The 25,594-nt window shown below is 40.7% G+C and overlaps 1 protein-coding gene across 1 annotated transcript; it reads left to right on the top strand.

Moving 5' to 3' along the window:
* Positions 1–117: 117 nt before the first annotated feature.
* MPHOSPH10 (M-phase phosphoprotein 10) lies at positions 118–23,476 on the top strand. Its single transcript, XM_063090575.1, has 11 exons — positions 118–251; positions 1,833–2,514; positions 3,385–3,533; positions 4,036–4,201; positions 6,394–6,535; positions 7,425–7,492; positions 8,392–8,529; positions 11,574–11,684; positions 15,039–15,146; positions 22,693–22,923; positions 23,315–23,476. The coding sequence occupies exons 1-11, from the start codon at positions 163–165 to the stop codon at positions 23,462–23,464; spliced, it is 2,034 nt and encodes a 677-aa protein (XP_062946645.1). The 5' UTR covers positions 118–162; the 3' UTR covers positions 23,465–23,476.
* The last annotated feature ends 2,118 nt before the right edge of the window (positions 23,477–25,594 follow it).

The following is a 25,594-nucleotide window of genomic DNA, read 5'->3' as shown; positions in this document are numbered from 1 at the left end:
GCGCTGCCATTGGCTCCGGCAAGGGGTGGGTGCGGAACCTGGGCGCCTCGGAACCTTCGGCTCGTAGCTCTGGGTTGCACGAGGCAAGTCTTTACGGCGCAGTTTCCGGGCTCCCTTCTCTGTTCTCTGCATGCGGCGCTGTATGTGCAGTTGGAGACAGCGATGGCCCCGCGGTTTTGGCGTCGGCGGACCCTGGAGCGGTGTTTGAAGGAAGTCGGTAAGGCTACCGGTCGGCCCGAGTGCTTCCTCACGTAAGTGCGCAGAGCCAGAGCAAGAAAGTGCGGCGCGGGTCTCTCTTGGGCGCAGGTTTTAGGCCCCCGGCAAATCCCGGAGCTGGGTGAAGGTAGGGGGAAGTGTAGATCACTTTTCTCCAAGTTGTCCACAGTTTATGCTCCTCTAGACTATCAAAGTCTTAAAAATTGTTAAAATCTGTACAGTGTGGATCTCTCAGTTGTGTGCTGTTGACTCAAACTAAGCTCAATTATTAACACCCAGAGGCCTCCCTTCAAGGTTACGCCGCCCCATTCCTTTACACACACACGCCGTTGGTTGCTATTTCCTCCCATGTGCCCCCAAAGCACCCAGTACTTACCTATCATAATACTTCATTGAAAGTATGAACTTGTTGCTTACCTGGCTACCTCGACTGTACTTATTGAGAGTTAGGACTGTCTCATCTTTCCAACACAAGCGTTTTGAAGGTATTTTGTTGAAGAACTTCAAATATGATCTATGAAATTATGACTCAGGTTTATATTTCAAACCCCGACCTCTCCCTTGAGCTCCAGGCTCACGGCGACGACAGCTGAGTTTTATTTCAGTAGCACACTGCTGAGAGGTCTGCACTGTACAACTTTTAACAATCTTTAAAATTTTGATACTCAGCATCTCAAATTCACTGTGTGCAAAATAGAACTGTTATTTCTGTTTACCCAGTTAAACTCTGCCCTCCCCTGAAGTCAACTCCCCATGCTCCACCACCCGAGACTTACCTATTTCACCGGTGGCACTTCTGTCTTTCCAGTTGCTCAAACATACAACTAGGCTGCTTTCTTAATGTCTTCATTTTTCTCTATCCTACGTCTAATTCCTTAGCAATCCTGTCAGTTCTAGCTCCAAGCTATATTCTGAATCTGCTACTACTCGCCATATTCACTGCTCTAACTCCAGCATAAATCTCCATCATCCTTTGCTTGGAATGCTGTATCAGCCTTCTAATACTCTAACTTCAATCTTTTTTCCTCTATAGGCCATCTTTCCAAAGTGTAAATCATTATTTCATTCCTCTGCAAAAACCTTCTGATGTCTTCTCATTACACTTAAAATGGCTGTCTTTGAGCCCAGCACAATTTGGCTCCCTAAAGCTTCTCCAACCTCCCTTTCTGCCTCCTTCGCCACACTGCAGCCATGCTGGCCTTTCTGTTCCTAAGGCTAACTTCCGTCTTAGGGAATTTGTTCTTGCTGTTTCTTCTGCCCAGAATATGTGTTTCCAGATCTTTGTAAGACTGTCTCCTTATCTGTAGGTCTCATCTCACATATCACATCTTCAGAGATCTTACTTGACTACTCTAGCCAAAGCAAGTATTGACCATTGACTGACTGAATGAATAGAGTGGTACAAAATGTAGCAGAGTTAAGAATTTAAGGCTGACTTGCTATATATCTCTGGGCAAATAGATCTTTAATCGTTTTTCTGCCTAACATCTATACAGCGGATTCATTCAAATTTGATTTTGCATAAAAGTTGGGCTTTTTGTTTTTCTTTTAATTCAGGGTGCTGTGACATTATTACCTATAATTCTAAATCTCATGTAATTCCATCCCCCCAATAGGATTCAAGAGAGATTGGCATCAAACTTCACTTCTTTAACAAAAATACTTTATGACTTTAATAAAATACTAGAGAATGGTAGGATCCATGGGAGTCCTTTACAAAAACTTATGATAGATAACTTTGATGATGAACAGATTTGGCAACAACTGGAATTGCAGAATGAACCAGTTTTACAATACTTCCAGAATGCAGTTAGCGAAACAATTAAAGACAAAGACATCAGTCTTCTCCCAGAGAGTGAAGAACAGGAGTGTGAAGAGGATAGCTCAGAGATGGAGACTGATGGCCAAGAGGATCTAGAACAAGATTTGGAGGAGGAGGAGAGGGAAGTATCAGACATGGGTGATGATGGTCCTAAAGGAAGTGAGAGAGCTAAAAACTCAAGCAAATTTGATCTGAGGAAAATGCCGGTCTTCAGTGATGAGGATTCTGACCGTGACTTTGATATCAGCAAGTTGGAACAGCAGAGCAAGGTGCAAAACAAAGTGCCTGGGAAACCAAGAGAAAAGTCCATAGTAGATGATAAATTCTTCAAACTATCTGAAATGGAGACCTTTTTAGAAACCATAGAAAAAGAAGAGGAACAAAAAGATGATAATGAAGAGGAAGATTTTGATTTTTTTGAAGATATTGATTCTGATGAAGATGAGGGAGAGCTGTTTGGAAGTCAAAAACTTAAGGTAAAGTTTTGAGAGAGCAGAGGAGAGTTATTCCTTAATAACTGAATGACTTCAGAAATTCTGACTATTTGGTTGCATTAGATATACAAAAGAACTTTATTACTGGAAAATATGTTTTTGTTTTCCTAATGAAAAGGGCTGTATTTCCTTGTATAAGTGTTTTCATATTATGGGGATGAAGATAATGACCTTGAAGAAAGTGAAGACAGTAAACAAACTTTCTTCCTCCTCAAATTAGGTTTTGTTCTGTTTCTGTGGGAGAGATTTAAAGCCCCTCAAAATTCACCAGGGTATAAGTGAAATATTTAGATCAGTTAAAAAATTCACTGGAAAAATTAAACCAAAGCCATCATTGCCTTATCACAAAACACTTCTCTTGTTAAGTAGCTTAAGAACAATAATCACACATGTTAGAGATATTCGGAATTTTCCCTCAAACATATTTTCACCCAGCGCTAAAAATAATTATGAAAGGAAGGCATTTATATACTTTATGTAGACAGGGATATATTAGAAATACGCATGTACTCCAAAAAGTTCATGGAAAGATTCATATCATCTGTTAATTCTGTATTTCCGTGAACTTTTTAAAGTACCCTTGTAATTATAGTCGGAAGATTTAGAGATGTGGAATATTGTGCCCTAACGGATCAGTTATAAATGAATCTTTACTTCTATTCAGTTATGATGTTCCAGTTCTTATTGTTTTATGGTAGTGCTATTGGTTGCCTACTTCCCCTAGTAACTGTTTTTGGCTTATAGTGTTAAAGCTAGAAAGCAATGTATAAATACAATACACAAATTCATGTATGCATGTTTTAAGATATTTTTCTATCCTTAATTAAAAGTTTTAAAGTCTTTTCATTTTAGTCAGGTAAAAGTTCCAGAAACTTGAAATACAAAGATTTCTTTGATCCAGTTGAAAGTGATAATGACATAACAAGTGTTCATGATGATGAGCTGGGTTCAAACAAAGAAGAGGAAGAAATTGCTGAAGAAGAAGACAGCATTTCTGAAACGTAAGTATTTTAAACCATTCTTTACATCGTAAGCTAGAATTGCCCAATCGTGTTAGTGTTCAATTAGATTCTCTAAGATCAAATAGTAGAGTCTCTAATATAAGTCTCAAGAAAGCCAGAACGTCTCTGAATTTAAAGATCTTCATTAGAGATCATTTAATGAAGAAAAATATTGCTGGCAGTCTCAAGCAAACCTTTATTGTAAGGAGCTTTGATTTGGTTTTTGTGCCAGTGAAATCCTCTGTTATTTTTGTGAGATAAGAAATTTGTCTTATAGATTGATGAATAATTTCTATATATTGGACACTTTTTATTGTATTTTTTTACATAGCATTTCACCTAAATAATTTTTTCTGTTGTTCCTTAATAACTGAATGACTTCAGAAGTTCTGAATATTTGGTTGCTTTAGGTATAAAAAAGAACTTTGTTATTGGAAAATTTATTTTTGTTTTCTTAGTGAAAAGTGGTATATTTCCTTGCATAAGCATTTCCATATTATAGGGATGAAGATAGTGACCTTGAAGAAAGAGACAGTAAACAACATAAGGAAACCTTGAAAAGAGTGACCTTTGCTTCAGTAGATGAGGAAACTGAAGATAAAGATGTTTTACATATAAAGAGAGTTTCTAATGAAGTGAAATCCTCTTTTGAAAAAAAGCAGGAAAAGGTAATTATTAGGAATTTAAGGAATTTTCTATATGCTTAACATGACTGGAACTCAAAGAATATTAACTAATCTACCATGTTTTTCTTGTTGGAAGTATTAACCATCCTTAAAAAAATTTTTTTTTGTTGTCACTCTTTAAAGCACGCTGTATATAGATGCCATATGGAAAGTATCTAATTTGCAAAAATTAGTGCCTACAGTTAGCATCCTGTGGCTTTCACTTTGGGGCCCATGTGTAAAACCTTTGTTTCTTTTCTCTGTCCTTGGTGTCTTCATACCTTTGACACATTTTTCCTGATTAGCTGTCCTAAGAGCCTCTCCTTGTAACTGTTTCAGCTGGAGGATACTGCCTATCCTTTTAAGGTTCTCTGCAAATAATTTTTGTGAGTGAATTTTAATTAATCTCATCTCAAACACATCTTCTAGAGTTGACAAAAATTGTTTTCTTATGACATGATTTCAAACAAATGAAATGTCATTTCATTTTAATACATGTAATCTGGCTCCAGTCATTTGGCTCTATCATTTATTTATTCACCTTAAAATTATTTCATACTATTTGGATTGAAAAAGGCAGATAACAAAAGATACCAAGGATATCAAAAGAACAGAAAAGATTTATAAATAAGAGAATCTGAGTTAAATTCATGATTGTCAGATTGCCCCTAGAAGAGAAAGTCTAAAGAAAAAAAAGCACCATAAAAGAAGGTAATTGTATCCTCCCACCTCACTCCTCCTGCCCTCCCCTCAACAAAAAAGAAAGGAGGTTTGGTTTTACTGTGGAATTATATCAAACCTTCAAGAAATAGATGATTTTATGCTATTTAATCAATTCCCACAGAAAAAGTAAAACTTCCAACCTTTTTTCTCGTGAAGCTGTTATAACATAAAAACTGAAACCTGGGCCGGCCTGTGGCTCACTCGGGAGAGTGCGATGCTGATAACACCAAGGCCCTGGGTTCGGATCCCATATACTGATGGCCGGTTCGCTCACTGGCTGAGCGTGGTGCTGACAACACCAAGTCAAGGGTTAAGATCCCCTTTACCGGTCATCTTTTAAAAAAAAAAAAAAAAAAAAAAAAAACTGAAACCTGACAAAAATAGCATTTAAATACACACACACACAATATCTCATTTTTTTAATAGTGATACAAAAATCCAAGGTAGCCTAATGAAAAAGTAATGCCCCACAACCAAGTTGGCCTCATTCTTTTGATTCAGAGTTAGGAAATCAAATATAAGTTTTGGTTATAAGAGGTTAAGGAGAAAAACCATATGTCACCTCCATATAAGTTAGAAAGACATTTGTTAAAATTAAATACCCATTCCTGATTTTGTTCTTACTAGTAGTGAAATACAAATGCATTTAAACAACAAGGTCAAGGGTTCAGATTCCTGCACTGGACAGACCCTCCCACCCCCCACAAAAAGAAGGAAGTACAAGTGCATCAAGCCAAAAGCTGCCATCATGCTTAGTGGTGAACTTGTAGAAACATCCCTTCAGGAATAAGACAAAATGTCCACTATTTCAATCACAGTGTGATTTAACGTTCTTTTAGAAATGTTAGCCAGTGCACCTACAAAAGAAAAAGATGAGGTGAGGGAAGCTAAAATGTAAGCATTAATATTTGCAGAGGATATTAGAAAATCCAAATGGATAAACTGAAATGCTATCAGTAAAAATAAGAGAATTCTGTAAGGTAGCTGAACAAGCTGGCATTTTATACACTTAAAGTCATAGTTGTTATTTTTTAGAAGTTAGAGATAATTAGGGTTTGGGTGTGGAGTCAGAAGGGTCAGGCTTCATCAGACACTAATATTCTAATTAAAAAATTACTTAACTTTAGAATGCTGTAATAATTAAAATTGATAGTGGCTTGTGAATAGATACATCATCTGAATAGAATAGAGCCCAGAAATATATAACCAAATGCTTCGGGGGGACTTTAGTGTATTATATACGCGGCATTTCAAATCAGTGGGGAAAAGAGATAATCTGCAGCTCCCCCCACCTCAGGCAACAGGAATAGGAAATCATTGGCATAATAAAAAGGTGACAGGAATGAAAAAGAATTATATTGAGAAATAGTCCATTTCCTGCTTTTCCATTTATCAAAATATTATTTGCTTTTACACAAGTTTAAGTCTAATTTTATTTCCTAAATGTATAATAACTTTTGTCTGTTTCTTAGATGAATGAAAAAATCGCATCTTTAGAAAAAGAGTTGTTGGACAAAAAGCCCTGGCAGCTTCAAGGGGAAGTGACTGCACAGAAGCGACCAGAGAACAGCCTTCTGGAGGAGACCCTGCACTTTGACCATGCCGTCAGGATGGGTATGTGCCTGCTGGGCGTCTGCAAGTGTTCATTGCTTCTGTGCTTTTTCTGAGGTTCCATTTCATAGAAAGATTTGGGGGGATGATGTTTCTTTTCCCACCACTTTTTATTTTAAAAACCTGCAAACATACTGGAAAGTTGAAAAAAACAGTACAATGAACATCTGTATGCCATTCAGCTGGATTTACCAATTGTTAACATTTTGCCGTATTTGCTTTCTCTCCCCAATGAATGTGTGGGATTGTGTATGTGCCCCTTTTTTCCCTGAAGCATTTGAAACTAAGTTGCCAATATCGTGATCCTTCACTCCAAAGGACTTTTACATGTATCTTCTAAGAACTAGGACATTCCACCTATATAAATAACCACAATGCCGTTAGTCCACTCAAGAAATTTAACATCAATACGTTAATGATACCTAATGTATTGTTCATAGTCAGATTTCTTGTAGTGATCTGTGTACAAGGCTTCCATCTTGTCACTGTCCACTAATTAAATTGTGAATGCCAGCCTGGAACTCTGCTCATCTCATTGAATTCTTTCTTGTATCCATTAAGTCAAAGTGAGTTTCCATTTTATTTCAGTGGAAGAGAGAATGGAAAAGAGGGGAGAATCTCCAGGTGCATGGGATAAAAGTGTCTGCACTTATTACCATGTATGTTCTAGTATTGTGGCTCTCAAACTTGAGGGAGTGTCAGAGGCTATTAAAATGAAAAGACCTGTTCCCCTTCCCCACTTTCTGATTTAGGAGGTGTGGGGTTGGCCCAAGAATTTGCATTTCTAACAAGTTTCCATGTGTTGCTGATGCTGCAGGTCCAAGAACTGCAGGTCGAGAATCAGTGATCTAGTAAATATCTACCTAATGAATACATGTTATATTTCCTTTAGCACCTGTGATCACAGAGGAAACCACCCTTCAACTAGAAGATATCATTAAACAGAGGATAAGAGATCAGGTCAGTAAGAACTAAATTTAACTTAATATAAATTTTACTGAAATTTTTAGAAATGATATGAGAGTATGTTGGGAGTAGGAATAATGCTGTCTTTATTTTCACTTAATAATGTTCTTCACTTCCAAGTCTTACCTCTAGACTAAGGGTGTCTCCAGCTTCTGTTGTGTGAGGTGCTGCTTTCCACTAGCATCCGGGAAGGACAGGTGTCATGCCAGAGGAGAGAGGGATAGCCGTTGCCAGTGTCCTCCCTTTTATGTCTTGCTGACCTTTTGGGTGGTGTGGATGAAGCTGGTGGAGAGTAGTGGGGGTGGTGACTGGTGTCTGACTTGCTGTGATCACACCTTGGTTTAAGCACACTATCTGATATGACAAATCGAGGGTGTATCTTTTCAAATGTTAAAAACCTAGCAAAGAATTTTTGTTTAAGAATTGATCTGATTTTGTAAGCTTACAGTAGAACTTAGGTATATGGCATGTATGGTAAAAGATGGCTTTATAACATGTAGAATGTTTGCCTACACTTCTGTGTCTAAAGTAGAAAGCTTTGGAAGGGTGGGTACCATATGCAGAGAACTTGAAATTTGAAATGAAACAAGATAAACTCAAGCCTTGACTTTTAGACAAACCGTGATGGGGAAATGTGGAGTTAAAGTTGGTAACCATGAGAAAGTGTTATTTAAAACAAAAACAGAAAAAGATACTTGAGTTATGCCCTCTTTGCTTTTCATAGTGCTTATTCTTTGTTACTTAAATACTCATTTCAGAGGTTGAAAATTACTTTTTGCTACAATATGATTACTGTGGAATAATAAATATTCCAGAGGAAGATTCTCAAGTGAGCCTAGAAATAAATTATAGATTTTTGTTAACTTACGTTCCACCTGCTCTTTATATTTCAGGCTTGGGATGATGTAGTACGTAAAGAAAAACCTAAAGAGGATGTGTATGAATATAAAAAGCGTATAACCTTAGACCATGAGAAGAGTAAATTGAGCCTGGCTGAAATTTATGAACAGGAATATATCAAACTCAACCAGGTAAGGAAGCCTGTAAGGCACAGCCATTGTTATCAAAGGAATAGAAGTAGAACCAGGCTTTTCGTGACTGGCAAAATCATGAAACAGAAATCTTGAGCGCTCAGTCACCTTGTTTAAGTGTGAGACAGAGCATGCTCGGAATAGAGGGGATATAGTATCCCCTCTGAATGTGAGGGGTCGGGGGAGTTTTGCTTTGCAATTAGACATTGGTCACCTGGTACTTTTACAGCTAGTTATTAACTTTCTAGCAATCTTTATGATAGTGCTACAATTTTAAAATAATTTCTCATTGATATTTTAAAGTTACTGATATACGTTTTAGGATTATCTATGACTTCATCCTGAAGTTTAGGTCTATTTTTTTTGTACTTAAATTCTAAAAGAAATCTGTGGTTAAACAGCAGGACAAAGTCATATTCCTAAGAACAGTATGTTCCTGTATAATAACTGGATTATTCCTATTTGATTTATTGGGAATGTGATCAACATGTGCTTAGGGATGAGGTGGCATCTTTATTCCGCTAAAGCAATTTAAGATTCCTACCAGATTTCCTTATTTAATACTACTCAGGCAGCAACAGCAAACAGTGCCCTGATGCCACTGTGAAGTTGAAGAATTGGAAAGACTTGAATTAAGATTCTTCCTGGCTGCTTTGCAACACAAGATGGTAGCTGGAGGGAGATGTGTACAGCTTTAGACAATGCTTATTGAACATCTCCTGGTTACTTTGAAGAGATTCAGTAAATACAGAAAGTATTTGGTATCTCTGAGAGTTAAAAATTAAATTGGGTATGTAATATAACAACTTGTGCCACCTGTGCAAATGTTAGTTTTATTTCTCTGTCAGTTTTTGAGTATGGACTTGGAGTTCTAGTAAATAATTAGCAAGGCTAATTCAAGACCCATTCCATGAGGAGGCAGAGTCTGGGGAAAATGATCACTGTTTCCCACAGCTCATTGTCCATTCTAGTGGTAACAAGTGAGATAGTGGTAGACAGCACACAAGAGAGCCTTTAACTCGCAGTTGTGTCTGTGATGGGGATCAGGAAAATGCTAAACAGTTGTCCCTGGATATATGTGGGGGATTGGTTCCGGGACCGCTCTCATATGCCAATACCTGCAGTCAGCTTTACAGAACCCATGTGTGTAAAAGGTCAGCCCTCCATATACGCAAGTTCCACATCCCAAGAACACTGTGTTTTTGAAAGAAAAATCCAAATAGTAGTGGACCCGTGCAGTTCAAACCCATGTTGTTCATTTGTCAACTGTATGTCGAATATTTTTTTGTCTTTTTCGTGACTGGTACTCAGCCAGTGAGTGCACCGGCCATTCCTATATAGGATCCGAACCCGCATGGGAGCATCGCTGCCGCTCCCAGCGCTGCACTCTCCCGAGTGCGCCATGGGCTCGGCCCTGTATGTCGAATATTTGATTTCACAGATATTGTTACCTATGATGAGGTGAAAGGGCATGTTGGGGATTTTAAAAATGTGAGTAAAGTTAAAATAGTAAGAATTAATAGGGCTGGTCAGTTAGCTCACTCAGTAGAATGTGGTGCTGATAACACCAAGGGCAAGATTTCATATCCCCGTGCTGGCCAGTTGCAAAAAAAAAAAAAGAGAGAGAGTGGTGCCTGGCCATGGTGGGAAGGTAGGTGCTGATGGGAGGCACTGGAAACAGACCTAGATGCATCTCTGGCATCAGGGGCACAGAGGCAGAGAGCCACTCACTTCTAGTTCTGGTGGGTTTTCTTTCCCATAACTTAATAACTTAATAAATGAATAAACAAACAAAAAACTCTTAGCCTTTTAGAATAATCCTTTGGGACCAGAGAAAAAGAGAACAAAAATTACCTTTTCTCCTGAGTAGAATTAAAATTGTTGTCAGTTTTTCTAGTGTGATTTATCAGAATAAAAGAAAAAAAAGTCTTTAAAATCCAAATAAATATTTGGATGATTTTGTGAAGTCTACATTAACACTTCAGTGCTTTCTTTTTTTTCTTTCAAATTTTATGTTATGTGAAATTCAGATTTTATGTTATGTGAGGTTTAGGGCAGTTTTACACAACCACTACCTATATCTAGTTCCAAAACATGTTCTCACCCCCACCCACTGCAATAGCTGCCTGGTCCTTCCTTACCCCAGCCCCTGCCAGCTGCTGATCTATGTTCTCCCTCTGTGGTTTAACTATTCTGGGTATTTCATATAAATGGAATCATACAATGTGTATCTTCTGTGTCTGACTTCTTTCACTTAGCATAGTGTTTTGAAGATCGTGGCATGTGTCAGTACTTCACTTCTTTTTTTGCTAAATCCTATTCCATTGCACATACACACTCACGTACACCACAGTGTGTTTATTTGTCTATTGGTGGGCATTGAGCAGTGCCACCCTTTGGCTGTTGCACACAGTGCTATGTACATGTATTTATTTGAATACCTGTTTTTAATTGTCTTGGGTGTATACATAGTAGAATTGCTGCATCATATGGTAATTCTCTATTTACCTTTTTTTAAGGGTGGGGGGAGTAGCTGGCTGGTATAGGGACCCGAACCTTTGACTTTGGTGTTACAACGCCACGCTCTAACCAACTGAGCTAACCGGCTAGCCCTGTTTAGGTTTTTGAGGAACTGTCAAACTCATTGCCACCACCGCGGCACCATTTCACTTTCCCACCAACGATGCATGGGGCTCCAGTTTCTCTACATGCTTATCAACACTTGTTATCCCCACCCCCTCACCCCTTTTATTCTTAGCAGGAATAGCTTAGTTCTAGACAGAAGTAAATACCAAGGATATTAAATTGTAAGTTATGGATGTTAGACTAATGGTTACTGTAGCTCCTCAAATGCACATCACATTTCTTCTTTACCAGGTGCTGGCACCATTGTGGTACCTTTAGTTTTGCCTTTGGGCTGGTTTTATTTTGTAGCCAAAGCCTTGGTGGTAAGAAATTGGGAATACTCTCATGGGCCTTTAGTGTTTTGTCCTGTGATATATATTTTGCTACTTAGTCTGACAGTGTTAAACTTTTTTTCTAAGCAAAAAGCAGCGGAAGAAGAAAATCCAGAGCATGTAGAAATTCAGAAGATGATGGATTCCCTCTTCTTAAAATTAGATGCCCTTTCAAACTTTCACTTCATCCCTAAACCAGTAAGTATGTTAACAGTTCACTGTGCAAATACGGGAGGTAAGACTTTACCTTTGAGCTTTTGTGAGACTAGTTCTTTATTTAGTTTCATGGCGCAAACCTGCAATAATTCCCCATAAATTACAGACAGAGCCTTCATGGGGAAAACTCACTTCTGGTCCCATGGTAATTCTGGCTCCCCCCTTTTGGTCTAACCTGATCTCCAATGGGCCCCTTCCAGACCCTCAGCCTTAGCCACAGGGACTCTACCCCCTCGGTCTTCTGCTGCATTTCCATTGTGTGATGAAACACACATTTGGAGACATGCCATGTCTATACCTGGCTTTTATTGAGTACCTACTCCATGCCATATGGTCCTTTATGTACATATTAGCTCTCAGTTGACAAAACACTAAGGCAGATAAATACTACTACTTCCACTTTGCAGATGAGGAAACAGGCTTAGGAGGTAGGAGAATCAGAACTGACCCTGGGCCCACGCTCTCCCCACTGCATGTTGCTCCCTTGGCCAGGCCCAGACCTCTCCAATGCTCTCTGTGTATCTGACTCTCACCCAGACTTAGCTCAGGACCTGCCTATACCTTAGAGCTTCGTCTCTTACTCACCACCTTCTGTGAACCCATGAAACATGCTTGTTCATTTGGTACTTGCTCTCCTGTTGCCCTTTGGTTGTCTGTGTTGTAGTCTGAAATGGAATGTCATGAATGAAGGACTAGTCTAGAAGTCAGAAACCTGAGTCTCATTCTGCTAACTAGCTGCATGATTTAGGCAAATCACTTCACCATTCATCTGTACAGACGAGGTAGACTCCAAGGTCTTTTTTGATTCAATTATGGTTAGTTGATTTTTCCTATTCAAGTAATTTGTCTTCGGAATTTTTGTTTCTGTTTTTTTTTTTTTTTTTTAATGAAGGTGTAATTTACATGAGAATAAGTTTTTGATGGCAAGAACCATCTTTGGATTCCCAGAATGCCTAGTGTGGGCTGTGTAAAATAAACAGATGAAGAGATAAGTGAAATTCTGAATCCCTCTTGGCCAGAATGTATTATTGTGAAAAAGTCTTAAGTCTTATTGATGTGAAGACATGGGCCCTTCCCTGGGTCTTACCAGGCCCTGTGGGATCTGGCTCCTTCCCACTCCTCTGGTCTCCCTGGCTTGCTGCCTCTGACCATGCTGGCTTTTTGTTTCCTTCATTGGGCTGAGTCCCTCCCTTTCTTGTACCTTCTTGGCTTGCTCTTCCCTTGGCCCAATGGGCTACTCTTCCTTCTTTGCATGGCTGGTGTATCAGTCTGTTTCTGTTGCTTATAACAAATTACCTATAACTGGGTGATTTATTAAAAAAACAAAATTTATTGATTACAGTTTTGGAGGCTGGGAAGTCGGAAGTCTGGAGAACACAGCTGGTGAAGGTCTTGATGGTGGCCACAGTGACCCACAGGTCTCACATGGCAGAAAGTGGCAGAGCAGAGAGAGACTAATCTCTCATGCTCTTCTTATAAAGCCCTCAGAACCACGCCCCTAATCATCAATATTCATCCATTCACTACTGCATGGTCCTACAATCCAATCACCTCTTCAAGGGCCCACCTTTCAGTTACCATATAGGATTTCCCACCCTCCCAATAGTCACAGTGGGGGTCAGGTTTCTAATACATAAAACTTAGGGGACAAGAGTCACGCTTCAGTGAGTTGAGGGGACATTCAGTCCACTATAGCTGTCTCCTCATCTCTCCGGTCTCAGGAAGAGCAGACCGCCCCATGCCTCTGCCCCTGCATCTGTCACTCCTGGGCTCCTGTCCCTCGTATCTCCACAGCATGTTCGCAGTTCTCTGCTCTTCTTCAAGCTGGCACAAGATGTGTCTGCTTTCTCACCGTCCTGTCCTCACACTAGCTTGGAGCCTGACACAGGGAAGTCCTTAGATCCTTGCAATCTTGGGACTTGAAGGAGTATGTTTATGTCTACATGCCCCAACTTGAAAGCATGTCTTACATTTTTCCTCTTCAGAAATGTTGAATTGCTAGTATAGGTTCCCCTCGATGTTACTTTTTTTGTATTGAGGTCAATATTTCATATGCCATCTCTGTAGACTTTGTTTACCAATCATCAGCCATCATTTTTTGATGTTTTTGGACCGTCTCCATTTTCTTCATATTTCTCTTTAAATTGTAGAATGGAACACAGTGTTCCTAATAAACAATTGAACAGTGATCCAGTGGAAGAAATAATTTTTTTTCACACTCTGACGTTTTTCTCTTGCTTCAGATCTAGGGTCCTGTTGTGTTTATGGCTTGTTTTTATTTGTGAAGTTTCAAGGGGCAAATATCTACGTAGTTACCTGGAATATGGACAGGACTGTGATAAGAACAGTGAGTGGGCAGAGGAATCAGTATTGTGCTTTGCAGTAGAGCCCAGCTGCCTGAAGCTCAGTCCTCCTCCTTCCCACGCTTCAGCCTTTACCCCACTCTGGCTGACAGAGGGGTTTGAAGCCATTCTCCTCTGCTCTCCCTGTCCCTCTCTCATAGAGATGTGAGAAGCAGATGTGAAGAACACTAGTTAAGTGTGTGATAAGTAATCACCATTGGCCTTTTATTTGCCATGATCAGTGTGAAACTTTTTTTAACTTCTGAATTTCTTGAATAGTTCTTTCAAGTATATGAAAAGCAAATGACCCTTCAGTTAGCATTGCATTCTTTCTTTTTTTTATAATTGATAGGTTTAACTTTTTTGATACTTTTAGTTTTTCAAAACAGTTCAATACCATTTCATATTTTTATTTATAAAACAGTGTTTTCACTAGCTGGAAGATAAGAGAATCTGTTTAGCAAGCAGTCTGTATTTTGACTCTTGTTTCCATGAGCATGATTCCTTGCATCTTTTTCCATATATTTCTCAGAGCTTCTTTTCCATAGCCAAAGGCAAGATATTGTTAATAGAAATCAATAAATTGTATTAAACAGTAGAGAGGATTGCTTGAGAATACCCATATATGTGGCAGCTGGGAGTAGTTTAGTAACAGGTGAAAGAACTGGTGTTTGAATATGGCAGAAGTGTCACACAAAAGTGTAGAAATAAGTGCTGTAGGAAGAGTTTTGAGAGTGAAGACCCTAACGTACCCGGGTCTCGTGACAATCCATAGGCGGCTTCTGTGTCCCCCAGTTCAGCCGTAGTTCCAGACAGCTTCAGACTTGGGCTACCAACACACCTAACACTTAAATGGTCTCCACAAAGTGTTTTATATATTATACTCTAATAGGTTCACAATTCACTTATTTTATACTCTAATAGGTTCACGATTCACTTATTTTATGTTGGGGCCACTTCTGACTTCCCATTAAATAAGTTGTCTCTTTTCCAGCCTGTACCAGAGATTAAAGTGGTGTCAAATCTCCCAGCCATCACCATGGAGGACGTAGCCCCCATGAGTGTTAGCGATGCAGCACTCCTGGCTCCAGAGGAAATCAAGGTAAGATGCTGGCATTGAAATGTTAAATATCTGTTCACAAGTTAGTTATTATAGCCAGATCTCGAATTCATGTCACTTTTCTTGACTTTGTAGCTTTTATTCTAATGTATCTCAGCAGTTTCTGGATATAATCAAACTAATAATGTTAGAATATTCAAACACGAGTCTCCTATAATCAGGTATTATTATGAGGTTTGGGTTTAAGAATCATTATAAAAGCAGTTTTTAAATACTCGGTATCATTTTCTTGTTGTAATCCAATCTGAATTCTAGCAGTTAACGTTAGATTTAAAATAAATTGCTTGGGCCATGCTGTGGGAACCCCAGCCCAGGCCAGACTGTGCTGCCCAGAGAGGCCCGAGAGCTGCTGGGCCCACAGGGCCCCAAGTCATCAGTGCTGGAACAGGCAGGTGCCGTGCCATGGGAATCCCAGCTCAGGCCAGACTGCGCCACCCAGACAGGCCCAAGAGCCATCAGGTCCACTGGTCTCTGAGCCACCTGCGCTGGAACAGGCAGGTACCGTGCTGCAGGAATCCCGGCCCAGGCCAGTCTGCACCACCCAGAGAGGCCTGAGAGTCACCCAGCCCACAGGGCCCTGAGCCAGCTGCGCCAGAACAGGCAGGTACTGTGCCATGGTAACCCCAGCCAAGGCTAGTCCCCGTAGCTCAGAGAGGCCCGAGAGCCTCCAGGCCTACAGGACGCCAAGCCACCTGCACCAAAACAGGCAGGACTCCCAGTGCAGGCCAGTCCCTGCAGCCCAGAGGGGCCTGAGCCACTAGCTCACTGGCCCTGAGGCAGCTGCACCAAATTGGTAGTCCCTGCAGGATCCAAGCCAGACACTAGGGTCGAACGAGTGGACCATGAAATCCTCTGCCACAATGACTAAACACCAAAGGAAAGATACCAGGAATACGAAATATCAAGTAAGTACAACACCACCAATGGAAAATAGTAACTCTCAAGCCCTAGATCCTATAAAACAGGAAGTTTTATAGGATCTTGAAATGACTGACAAGGAATTTCCAGCAGCAATTCTAAGGAAACTAAATGAGATACAAGAAAACTCAGACAACAGAAGGAAGTGAGAAAAAGTATACAGGACCTGAAAGAAGAAATGTACAAAGAAGTCAGTGCCCTGAAAAAGAACGTAGCAGAGCTTGTGAAGGTGAAGGATTCGTTCAGTGAAATAAAAAACACAACAGAGTGTTTAACCAGCAGGCTAGAAGAAGCAGAAGAGAGAATTTCTGACCTTGAAGAAGGGCTGTTTGAAATAACACAGGCAGATAAAAAAGAAGAAAAGAGAATTTAAAAATTGAAGAAAATCTAAGAGAGATGACAACCTGAAGTGCTTAAATATTCAGAAGAGGAGGAAAAAGGAAATGGCATTGAAAACATATTCAGTGAAATAATAGCAGAAATCTTCCCAGGTATAGGGAAAGACACAGATCTTCAGATTTAGGAGGCTTAAAGATTGCCAAACATAATCAACCCAAAAAGGTCCTCTCCAAGACATCTTATAGTCAAACTGGGAAAACTCAAAGACAGAGAATCTTAAAAGCTGCAAGAGAGAAACATCAAGTCACTATAAGGGAGCCCCAACTAGACTAACATCAGATTTTTCATTGGAAACCCTAAAAGCCAGGAAAGAAGGGGATGATACATTCAAAATACTAAGACAAAAATTGCCAGCCAAGAATACTGTACTCAGCAAGGCTGTCCTTCTGAAATGAAGGACAAATAGTATATTTCTCAGACAGACAAAAGCTGGAAGAGTTCACTACCACACAACCAGCCTTACAAGAAATTCTCAAGGGTTTGGTACCTGAAAACAACCACCACTGCCATAAATACTCGAGAAAGAACAAAACCCACTAGTAAAATATAAATGCTAACAATAAAGAGAAAAAAAAAGTTTATCTAGCACCCCAAGAAACCAGCAAACACAGAAGACAAACAGTAAATCAGAAGAAAAGGAGCAAAAGATATTTAAGACATCCAAACAAAAATCGAAATGCTAGGAGTAAATCAACACCTTTCAATAACAACCCTTAATGTAAAAGGATTAAATTCCCCACTCATAAGACACAGACTGACTGGCTGGGTTAAAAAGATGGACCCAACAATATGCTGCCTTCAAGAGACTCACCTCATGTGTAAAGACACACATAGACTAAGAGTGAAAGGATGGAAAAAGATATACCATGCAAATAGAAATGAAAAATGAGCTGGAGTAGCTATTCTTGTATCAGATAAAATAGACTTTAAATCAAAAACCATAAAAAGAGATAAAGAAGTCCACTATATAATGATAAAATGATCTATCCATCAAGAGTACATAACAATCATAAATATATACACAGCCAATGTTGGAGCAGCCAGATTTACAAAACAAGCACTATTAGACCTACAGAATGAGATAGACACTAATACCATAACAACAGGGGACCTGAACACCCCACTCTTAATATTGGACAGATCATCTAGGCAAAAAATCAACAGAGAAACACAAAATCTAAACAACAATTTAGACCAATTGGACTTGGCAGATATTTACAGAACTTTCCATCCTACAACCTCAGAATATTCATTCTTGTCATCAGCACTTGGAACATTCTCCAGGATAGACCTGTATTAGGTTACAGATCAAGTCTCAACAAATTGAAAAAAATTGGAGTTATTCCATGTATTTTTACAGATCACAATGGATTAAAATTAGAAATCAATAACAAATGAAGCTCTGGAAACTGTACAGACACATGGAAATTAAACAACTTTCTACTTAATGAAATATGAGTCCAAGAAAAAATTAAACAGGAAATCAAAAAATATACTGAAACTATTGAAAATAATGTCACATCATACGGAAACATGTGGGATACTGCAAAAGCAGTACTAATGGGGAAATTTATTGCATTAAAGGCATACTTCAGAAGAATGGAAAGATGACAAGTAAACAACCTAACACTTCACCTTAAAGAACTATAAAAACAAGAACAATCCAAACCCAAAGTTAGCAGATGGAAAGAAATAATTAAGATCAGAACAGAACTAAATGAAATAGAAACCCAAAAAAAATACAAAAGATCAATGAAACAAAAAGCTTGTGTTTTGAAAAGACAAATAAAATGGACAAAGCATTAGCAAGGCTAACTAAAAAAAGAGAGAAGACCCAAATAACAAAAATTAGAAATGAAAAAAGTGATATTACAACCAATAACAAATAAAAAGAATCATTAGAGACTACTATAGATAATTGTATGCCAACAGATTTGAAAATCTGGAGGAAATGGATAAATTTCTAGACACAAACTACCAAAACTGAGCCAAGATGATATAGAAAATCTGAACAGACCAAAAACAGTAAAAGAGATCAAAGCTGTTATCAGAAGTCTCCCAACATAGAAAAGCCCAGGACTGGATGGGTTCACTGCAGAATTCTACCAAACCTTCAAAGAGGAATTGACACCAATTCTCTACAAACTCTTCTAAAAGATTGAAACAGAGGCCATTCTCCCAAACTCATTCTATGAGGCAAACATCAACCTGATACCAAAACCTGACAATGATACAACAACAAAAGAAAACTACAGGCCAATATCCTTGATGAACACAGATGCAGAAATCCTCAGTAAAATACTAACTAACAATACAGCAACACATACATGAAAGTATGCATCATGATCAATTGGGACTCATCCCAGGGATGCAGGGTTGGTTCAATATATGTAAATCAATAAATGTGATACACCATATCAATAAAATCAGAGACAAAGACCATATGGTCATCTCTATAGATGCTGAAAAAGCATTTGACAAAATTCAACATTCGTTCATGTTAAAGATTCTTTACAAGTTAATATAGATGGAAAGTATCTCAACATAATATGATAAGCCCACTGCCAATATCATCCTGAATGGGCGTTTCCCTTAAGAACAGGAAAAAGACAAGGATGCCCACTCTCACCACTCCTATTCAACATAGTGTTGGAAATACTAGCCAGAGCAATCAGGGAAGAGAAGGAAATAAAGGGAATCCAGATTGGAAAAGATGAAGTCAAAATGTCCCTGTTTGCAGATGATATGATCTTATATATTGAACAGCCTAAAGCCTCTACAAAAAAAACCTCTTGGAGTTGATAAATGATTTCTGCAAAGTTGTAGGATACAAAATCAACACACAAAAATCAGTAGCATTTCTATACTCCAACAGTGAACATGCAGAAAAAGAAATCGAGAAAGGTATCCCATTTACAGTAGCCACCAAAAAAATAAAATACTTAGGAATAAAGTTAACCAAATATGTGAAAAATCTCTACAATGAGAACTACAGACCACTGTTGAGTGAAATTAAAGATGACCCAGGAAGATGGAAAGCTATCCCACGCTCTTGGATTGGAAGAATTAACATTGTGAAAACATCCATATGACCCAAAGTGATCTACAGACTTAATGCAATCCCCATCAAAATTCCAATGACATTTTTCTCAGAAATGGAAAAAATTATCCAGACATTTATATGGAATAACAAAAGACCACAAATAGCCAAAGCAATTCTGAGAGAAAAAAATAAAGCTGGAGGCATAACACTACATAACTTTGAAGTATACTACAAAGCTATAATAACCAAAACAGCATGGTACTGGTATAAAAACACACATGGATCAGTGCAGTAGACTAGAGAATCCAGAAATCAACCCATACACCTACAGCCATCTGATTTTTTTTTTTTTTTTTTTTTTTGTCCTTTTTGTGACTGGTAAGGGGATCGCAACCCTTGGCTTGGTGTCGCCCGCACCATGCACAGCCAGTAAGCGCACTGGCCATCCCTATGTAGGATCCGAACCTGCACGGCGGGAGCGCTGCTGTGCTCCCAGCGCTGCACTCTCCCGAGTGCGCCACGCGGTCAGCCCACCATCTGATCTTTGACGAAGGCACCAAGTCTACATAATGGGGAAGAGAATACCTCTTCATCAAATGTTGCTGGGAAAACTGGATATTCATATGTAGGAGAATGAAACTAGACCTGTACTTCTCACTGTATACCAAAATCAACTCAAAATGGATTAAAGAATTATACATCCTGAAACAATAAAACTTCTTAAAGAAAACATACAGGAAACACTCCAGGAAGTAGGATTGGGTACAGACTTCATGAATACAACCCCAAAAGCACAGGCAACCAAGGGATAAATAAATAAATGGGATTATATCAAACTAAAAAGCTGCACAGCAAAAGAAACAATTAACAGAGTGAAAAGACAGCAAACTGTGGGAGAAAATATTTGCAAAATATACGTGTGACAAAGGATTAATATCCAGAATATACAAGGAACTCAAATACCTTTATAGCTAAAAAACAAGTAACACACCTAAAAAATGGGCAAAGGAGCTGAATAGGCATTTCTCAAAGGAAGATATACAAATGGCCAACAGACACATGAAAAAATGCTCAACATCACTTAGCATTTGGGAAATGCAAATCAAAAGCACTTTCAGATACCATCTCACTCCAGTTAGGATGGCTAATATCCAAAAGACTGAGAGTGATAAATGCTGGCGAGGTTAAAGAGCAAAAGGAATCTCATACAATGTTGGTGGACTGCAAAATGGTGCAGGTTTTATGGAAAATGGTGTGGAGGTTCCTCAAACAGTTACAGATAGATCTGCCATGTGAACCAGCTATTCCACTGCTGGGAATATACCCAGAGGAATGGAAATCATCATGTGAAAGGGATACCTGTACTCTAGTGTTTATTGCAGCACTGTTTACAAATAGCCAAGAGTTGGAACCTGCCCAGGTGTCCATCATCTGATGAGTGGATAAGGTAAGTGTGGTATATCAACACAATGGAATACTACTCTGGTATAAAAAAGAATAAAATACTACTGTTCACAGCAACATGGATGGACCTAGACAAAATTATATTAAATGGAATGTCAGGCACAGAAAGAGAAATGCCACATGTTCTCACTTATTTGTGGGAGCTAAAAATAGATAAATAAGTGTACAAACAAACGGTGGGGAGGGGTGCAGGGGCTCAGGGGCGGCAGGCCCTGAACCTCCCAGTAGCCCCTTTTATCCCCCCACCACGGGATGAGCAAGAGAGGGAACCGGTAGGATTACTCCTGCCATCCTAGTGGCCAGGAGAGCCTGGGAAGAAGGTGAGTATGCTGCCCGCCTATTCAGCCCACAGAGACACTCAGACACGGCAGGGGTTCTGTCAAGCAGTTCTGTTTATTTACACACAAGCACCTGCTTTTATAAGCATATGGCAAGGGGATTTCCTAACTTCAACCTATCATCTTAAAGGTTATGTGAGCATGCATCTTGCTCTAATGCTTTGCTATTGCAATCATGCGGTGAGCACGAGCGTGGAAATATCTTTTATCCAATAATTTTAAACTATGTCTTTCCTTGGCCACTCCCCAGTGGCTTCCATCAGGCACCATCTTTATCTCTCCTGTCCAGGCGAATGTTTTCAACAGATTACATATGCGTATGTGGTTGGGGTCATGGCTAGTTCTCTGCCCCAGGAGGAGGTGTGTGGCCTCAATGCCCCAGTGGGGGGTAGGGGTGGGGAAGAAAACACAGCAATCACAACAATTCTTTGTAGTTGTTAAGACAAGTGAACAGATATGATGTTGATGGAGGGGAATATGGGAGAGGGAGGGGAGAAAGAGGAATTGGTAAAGGGACATGAAAATCAACTACATTGTATATTGATAAAATAAAAATAAAATAAATTGGTTATATGCTAGTGATCCTTTAACATCATTATGTTCCACCATATGTCACCCGTGTGATGCATTTCAGTGGTGGAGTTTGGATCTGGAATACAGCATTTGGATATTGGAAGAAGGTGGATATGACAAATGCAGGCAGCTCCTGCCTGTGTCGTTGGGGCTTGTGCCTTACAGAGTAATAGTGGTTACTGGCCGTCTTCCTCGTCTTCCTGCTGCCTTGGCAGCAGGGCCCTCTTCCTTCCTCACTTGTTTTGCTACACCCACCCCAGCCCTTCTTTCACTCTCCTGCCACCTCAGTACAGGTGACAGCCCTGGCAAGATAGGCTGGCAGTTGAGGAGAACAGAGAGAAAATGGATCCTACTGGAGGGATGCTTCCCTTCCCTCTGTCTGTTCCTCGAGGTCTGAGAATCCCTGTCCTCATCCCAGTGGCTGTCATTAGCACCTTAGAGATGAGGCTGCTTCAGGTGTGTCCCTGATATCCAGGCTGGAGTCTGAATGCTGTAGAGGATTTGCATCTCTGTGCTGTCAGCTTGAGAACCCAGCCCATCATGCTGCCTTTGTGATTTCGTACGGGAACTGAACCATCCCCATAAGTGTGTTCTGTCAAAGAGTGCGTTCCAGGTTTTGAAAAGCTCAGTTTCCAAAGATTTTTGGAACGTGGGGTTGGGGAGGGGGTGGCTCTGCAGCCCACCCCCACCATTACATTCAGCCCACTGGTGCGCCGCACGATCTCTTCTGTCCCAGTGTCCTGAATTGCAATGGGCTGGATTAACTAATAGGTCAGTGGTTCTTTTTTCACAGGAGAAAAATAAAGCTGGAGATGTAAAAACAGCTGGTGAGAAAACAGCTACAGACAAGAAACGAGAAAGGAGGAAAAAGAAACATCAAAAGCGTATGAAAATAAAACAGAAGGAGAAGCAGAGAAAACTGCTGGAAAAGAGCAACCCAGATCAGGCAGGGAAACACAGCAAAGCAGCAGCTTCGGAGAAGTTAAAAGAGCTGACTAAAACAGGCAAGGTGTCCTTGCTAAAGGTAAGGACGAGGGAAGAAAGGCTGCTGAAGGGGACTTCCGTGGGAAAGTGGATGGCAGGGCTTAGGCGCTGTTGGCTGATGCAGCCCCGGTAGGGTCGAGGGGCACGCAGCCAAACATCTAGAACTGCAGCCTGAGCTGCACTCAGTTTTTCATGTGAGGATGTCAGTGTAACCTGGGTTCTGGCAGCAGTTTTTCTTCTACCCCTTCTCCCTTAAATTACAGAAACATTGTAGCAGCATAGAAGCGTGCTAACTGATTTGGTTTTTGTAAAGCTAGTTCTTTTTCATATTTATACTTTTATACATTGTTGTAATCATACTGTACTATTTTTGGCTTTTTTCACTTTCAAGCCCGTTTTATAGCACGAGCATGTATTGTTTTTTTTTGCAGGGCAAAGGTAAAGACAAGGCCTTAAAGTCGTCTCAAGCATTCTTTTCTAAATTACAAGATCAAGTAAAAATGCAAATCAACGATGTAAAGAGAACAGAAAAGAAAAAGAAGAAAAGACAGGATATTTCTATTCACAAATTAAAGCTGTAATATATTTTGAATATAATCCAAATATTAATATATAAGCTTACATTTTGTCACTGTTCTGTTTTACAATAAAATTTTTAAGAACTTTTATTTGCATCAGTAGCAGGTACTTGAGAATTCCGTGGTGTGTGACTACAGACTCTAAGCTGTGTCTGCGAAGCCCTTCAGTCTTTCCTGGTTGTAAAGCACACCAGCTGGTGAGCAAGAGCTGGCCGGCAGGCTGAGAAGGGCAGAGCCAGCCACCCATCTTGCCACTAGTGGTCTGCAGCTGAGGTCCCCACCCTTCTTGAATTTGCAAGCATATGCCTTACGTATTTCCTTTTAGGAAAATGATCTCATATCACCTGAGCAAAGGCTTACTGTATCATGAGATGCAGAGGACAGGTCTGATCTAGAAGTGACAGAAGATCAGTATAGCTGGGAAGGTAGATCAGCAGTCTACAGAGTCTTCTTTGACCACCAGGTGCTCATTGCTTCAATTTTCTCATGCAGGGAAAATTTCCTTTTGTCTAACAGGATCTATTATGATGTGATAGAAACACATTAAGCCTTATTCCCAATGGGTAGAGGATGAGGACAAGACTTAACCAAAGTGACAGGAAAAGCCCTCTGGGTTTTCATCAACAGGGACCAGTGGTCAGGAAGAGCCTGTGCTCTGTGTTCTTGTTTATTAATGAAGAAGATGGCTGTGGCCGGTAGAACTAGGTGCACGGGGCTGGATTAAGCACTGGTTGTTTTAGTCTGTTTTAGTCCGTTTGTGCTGCTATAAAAAAATATCTGAGATTGGGTAATTCTAAACAACAGAGTTTATTACTTATAGTTCTGGAGGCTGGGAAGTCCACAATCATGGCACTAGCAAATTTGGTGTCTGGGGAGGGCTGCTGTCTGGTTCAAGATGGCACCTTGTTGCAGGTACGTTTCAGTGGGGAGACAGAAAATAAACAGAATAATAACAGCATGTAAAAAGTGGTTGGTAATTGAGGGGTGGGCTGGAGCAGTTCTACTTTATAGGCAGAGTGTTGGGGAGGGTGTCCCTAGAGAGGTGGCATCTGAAGTGGGACTTAGAATGAGGAGGAGGTAGCTGTATAGGGGTCTGGGAGCCTGCATCCCCACATGGAGGTCTGCACAGGCCTGAGGCAGGAAGGAGCTGGCTGAGTTGGAAAAACTTGGGAGAACTCTGTGCTAAAGCTCCAGGGGCAGTAGTGGCCAGCTAGCCAGGACTGCAGCAGCCAGAGGTGCTCGGCCTCGGATCTCTGGCGAGCAGGCTGAATCTGTTCCCTGAGTAACGGAAGCCACATAAGAGGTTTAGGCAGGTGCGTGATCTGTTCCATGTTGTTACAAAAGCATCCTGTGGACAGGGGTTACAGGGTAGCAGGAGAAGCCTCAGGGAAGCTAGGTTGACCTTGGTGGTGGTCTAGGGGAAGGAGGGCTGCCTGGGGCTGGTGGTGGCAGCAGTGGAGAGGACAGTCCACATGAGATGGTCTGGAAATGGAACAGATGAGACTTGACCACCACTAGGTGGAGGTGGAGAAGGGAGGAGTGGATCCAGGGTGGCTCTGGTGTCCAGCCTTGGGGTGGGGGGTGCCATCCAGTGCGATGGGGGCCGTGGAGTGCTACGGTGTTGGGGGCGTGATGCTGCAGAGTCGGCGTGTGGGGTGCCATCAGCGCTCAGGTGAAGCTGTCGTGTGGCGTGGGACGTGCTGTCAGGAGCTCAGGGAACAGGTCCAGCCTGGAGAGAATTTTGAGAGCCACTGGCATGCGTGTGGTGTTTGAAGCCAGGGACCTGAACGAGGTCCCGAGGGAGAAGAGGAGGAAGGCGGGGTGGCAGCGGCATTCAGAGATGGGCAGAGACGGGGAGCAGCCAGGAAAGCAGGAGAATCCGAGCAGGTGTCACTTAGAAGCCTAGAGAAGACAGCGTCGCAAGGATGAATAGTCACTTGTGTGAAGTAGTGAGGAGGTGGAGTGAACGTGGGGTCAGAAAAGTGCCCATTGGGTTTAGCGAGAGGTGCGCTGTTGGTGACCCGGGCAAGAGAGCTGCAGAGGGACACGTGGGGGGAACCGAAGCCGGTGGGGAGGAAGGGGAGGTGGTAACACAGCTGGGGCAGGTGTGGCTCCACTGCTGTGGTGCACGTG

The sequence above is a fragment of the Cynocephalus volans genome, chromosome 3, assembly GCF_027409185.1.
Source record: "Cynocephalus volans isolate mCynVol1 chromosome 3, mCynVol1.pri, whole genome shotgun sequence".
Taxonomy (NCBI): Eukaryota; Metazoa; Chordata; class Mammalia; order Dermoptera; family Cynocephalidae; genus Cynocephalus; species Cynocephalus volans.
The sequence above is the reverse complement of the archived record's forward strand: the minus strand, read 5'-3'. Positions and strand labels throughout refer to the sequence as shown.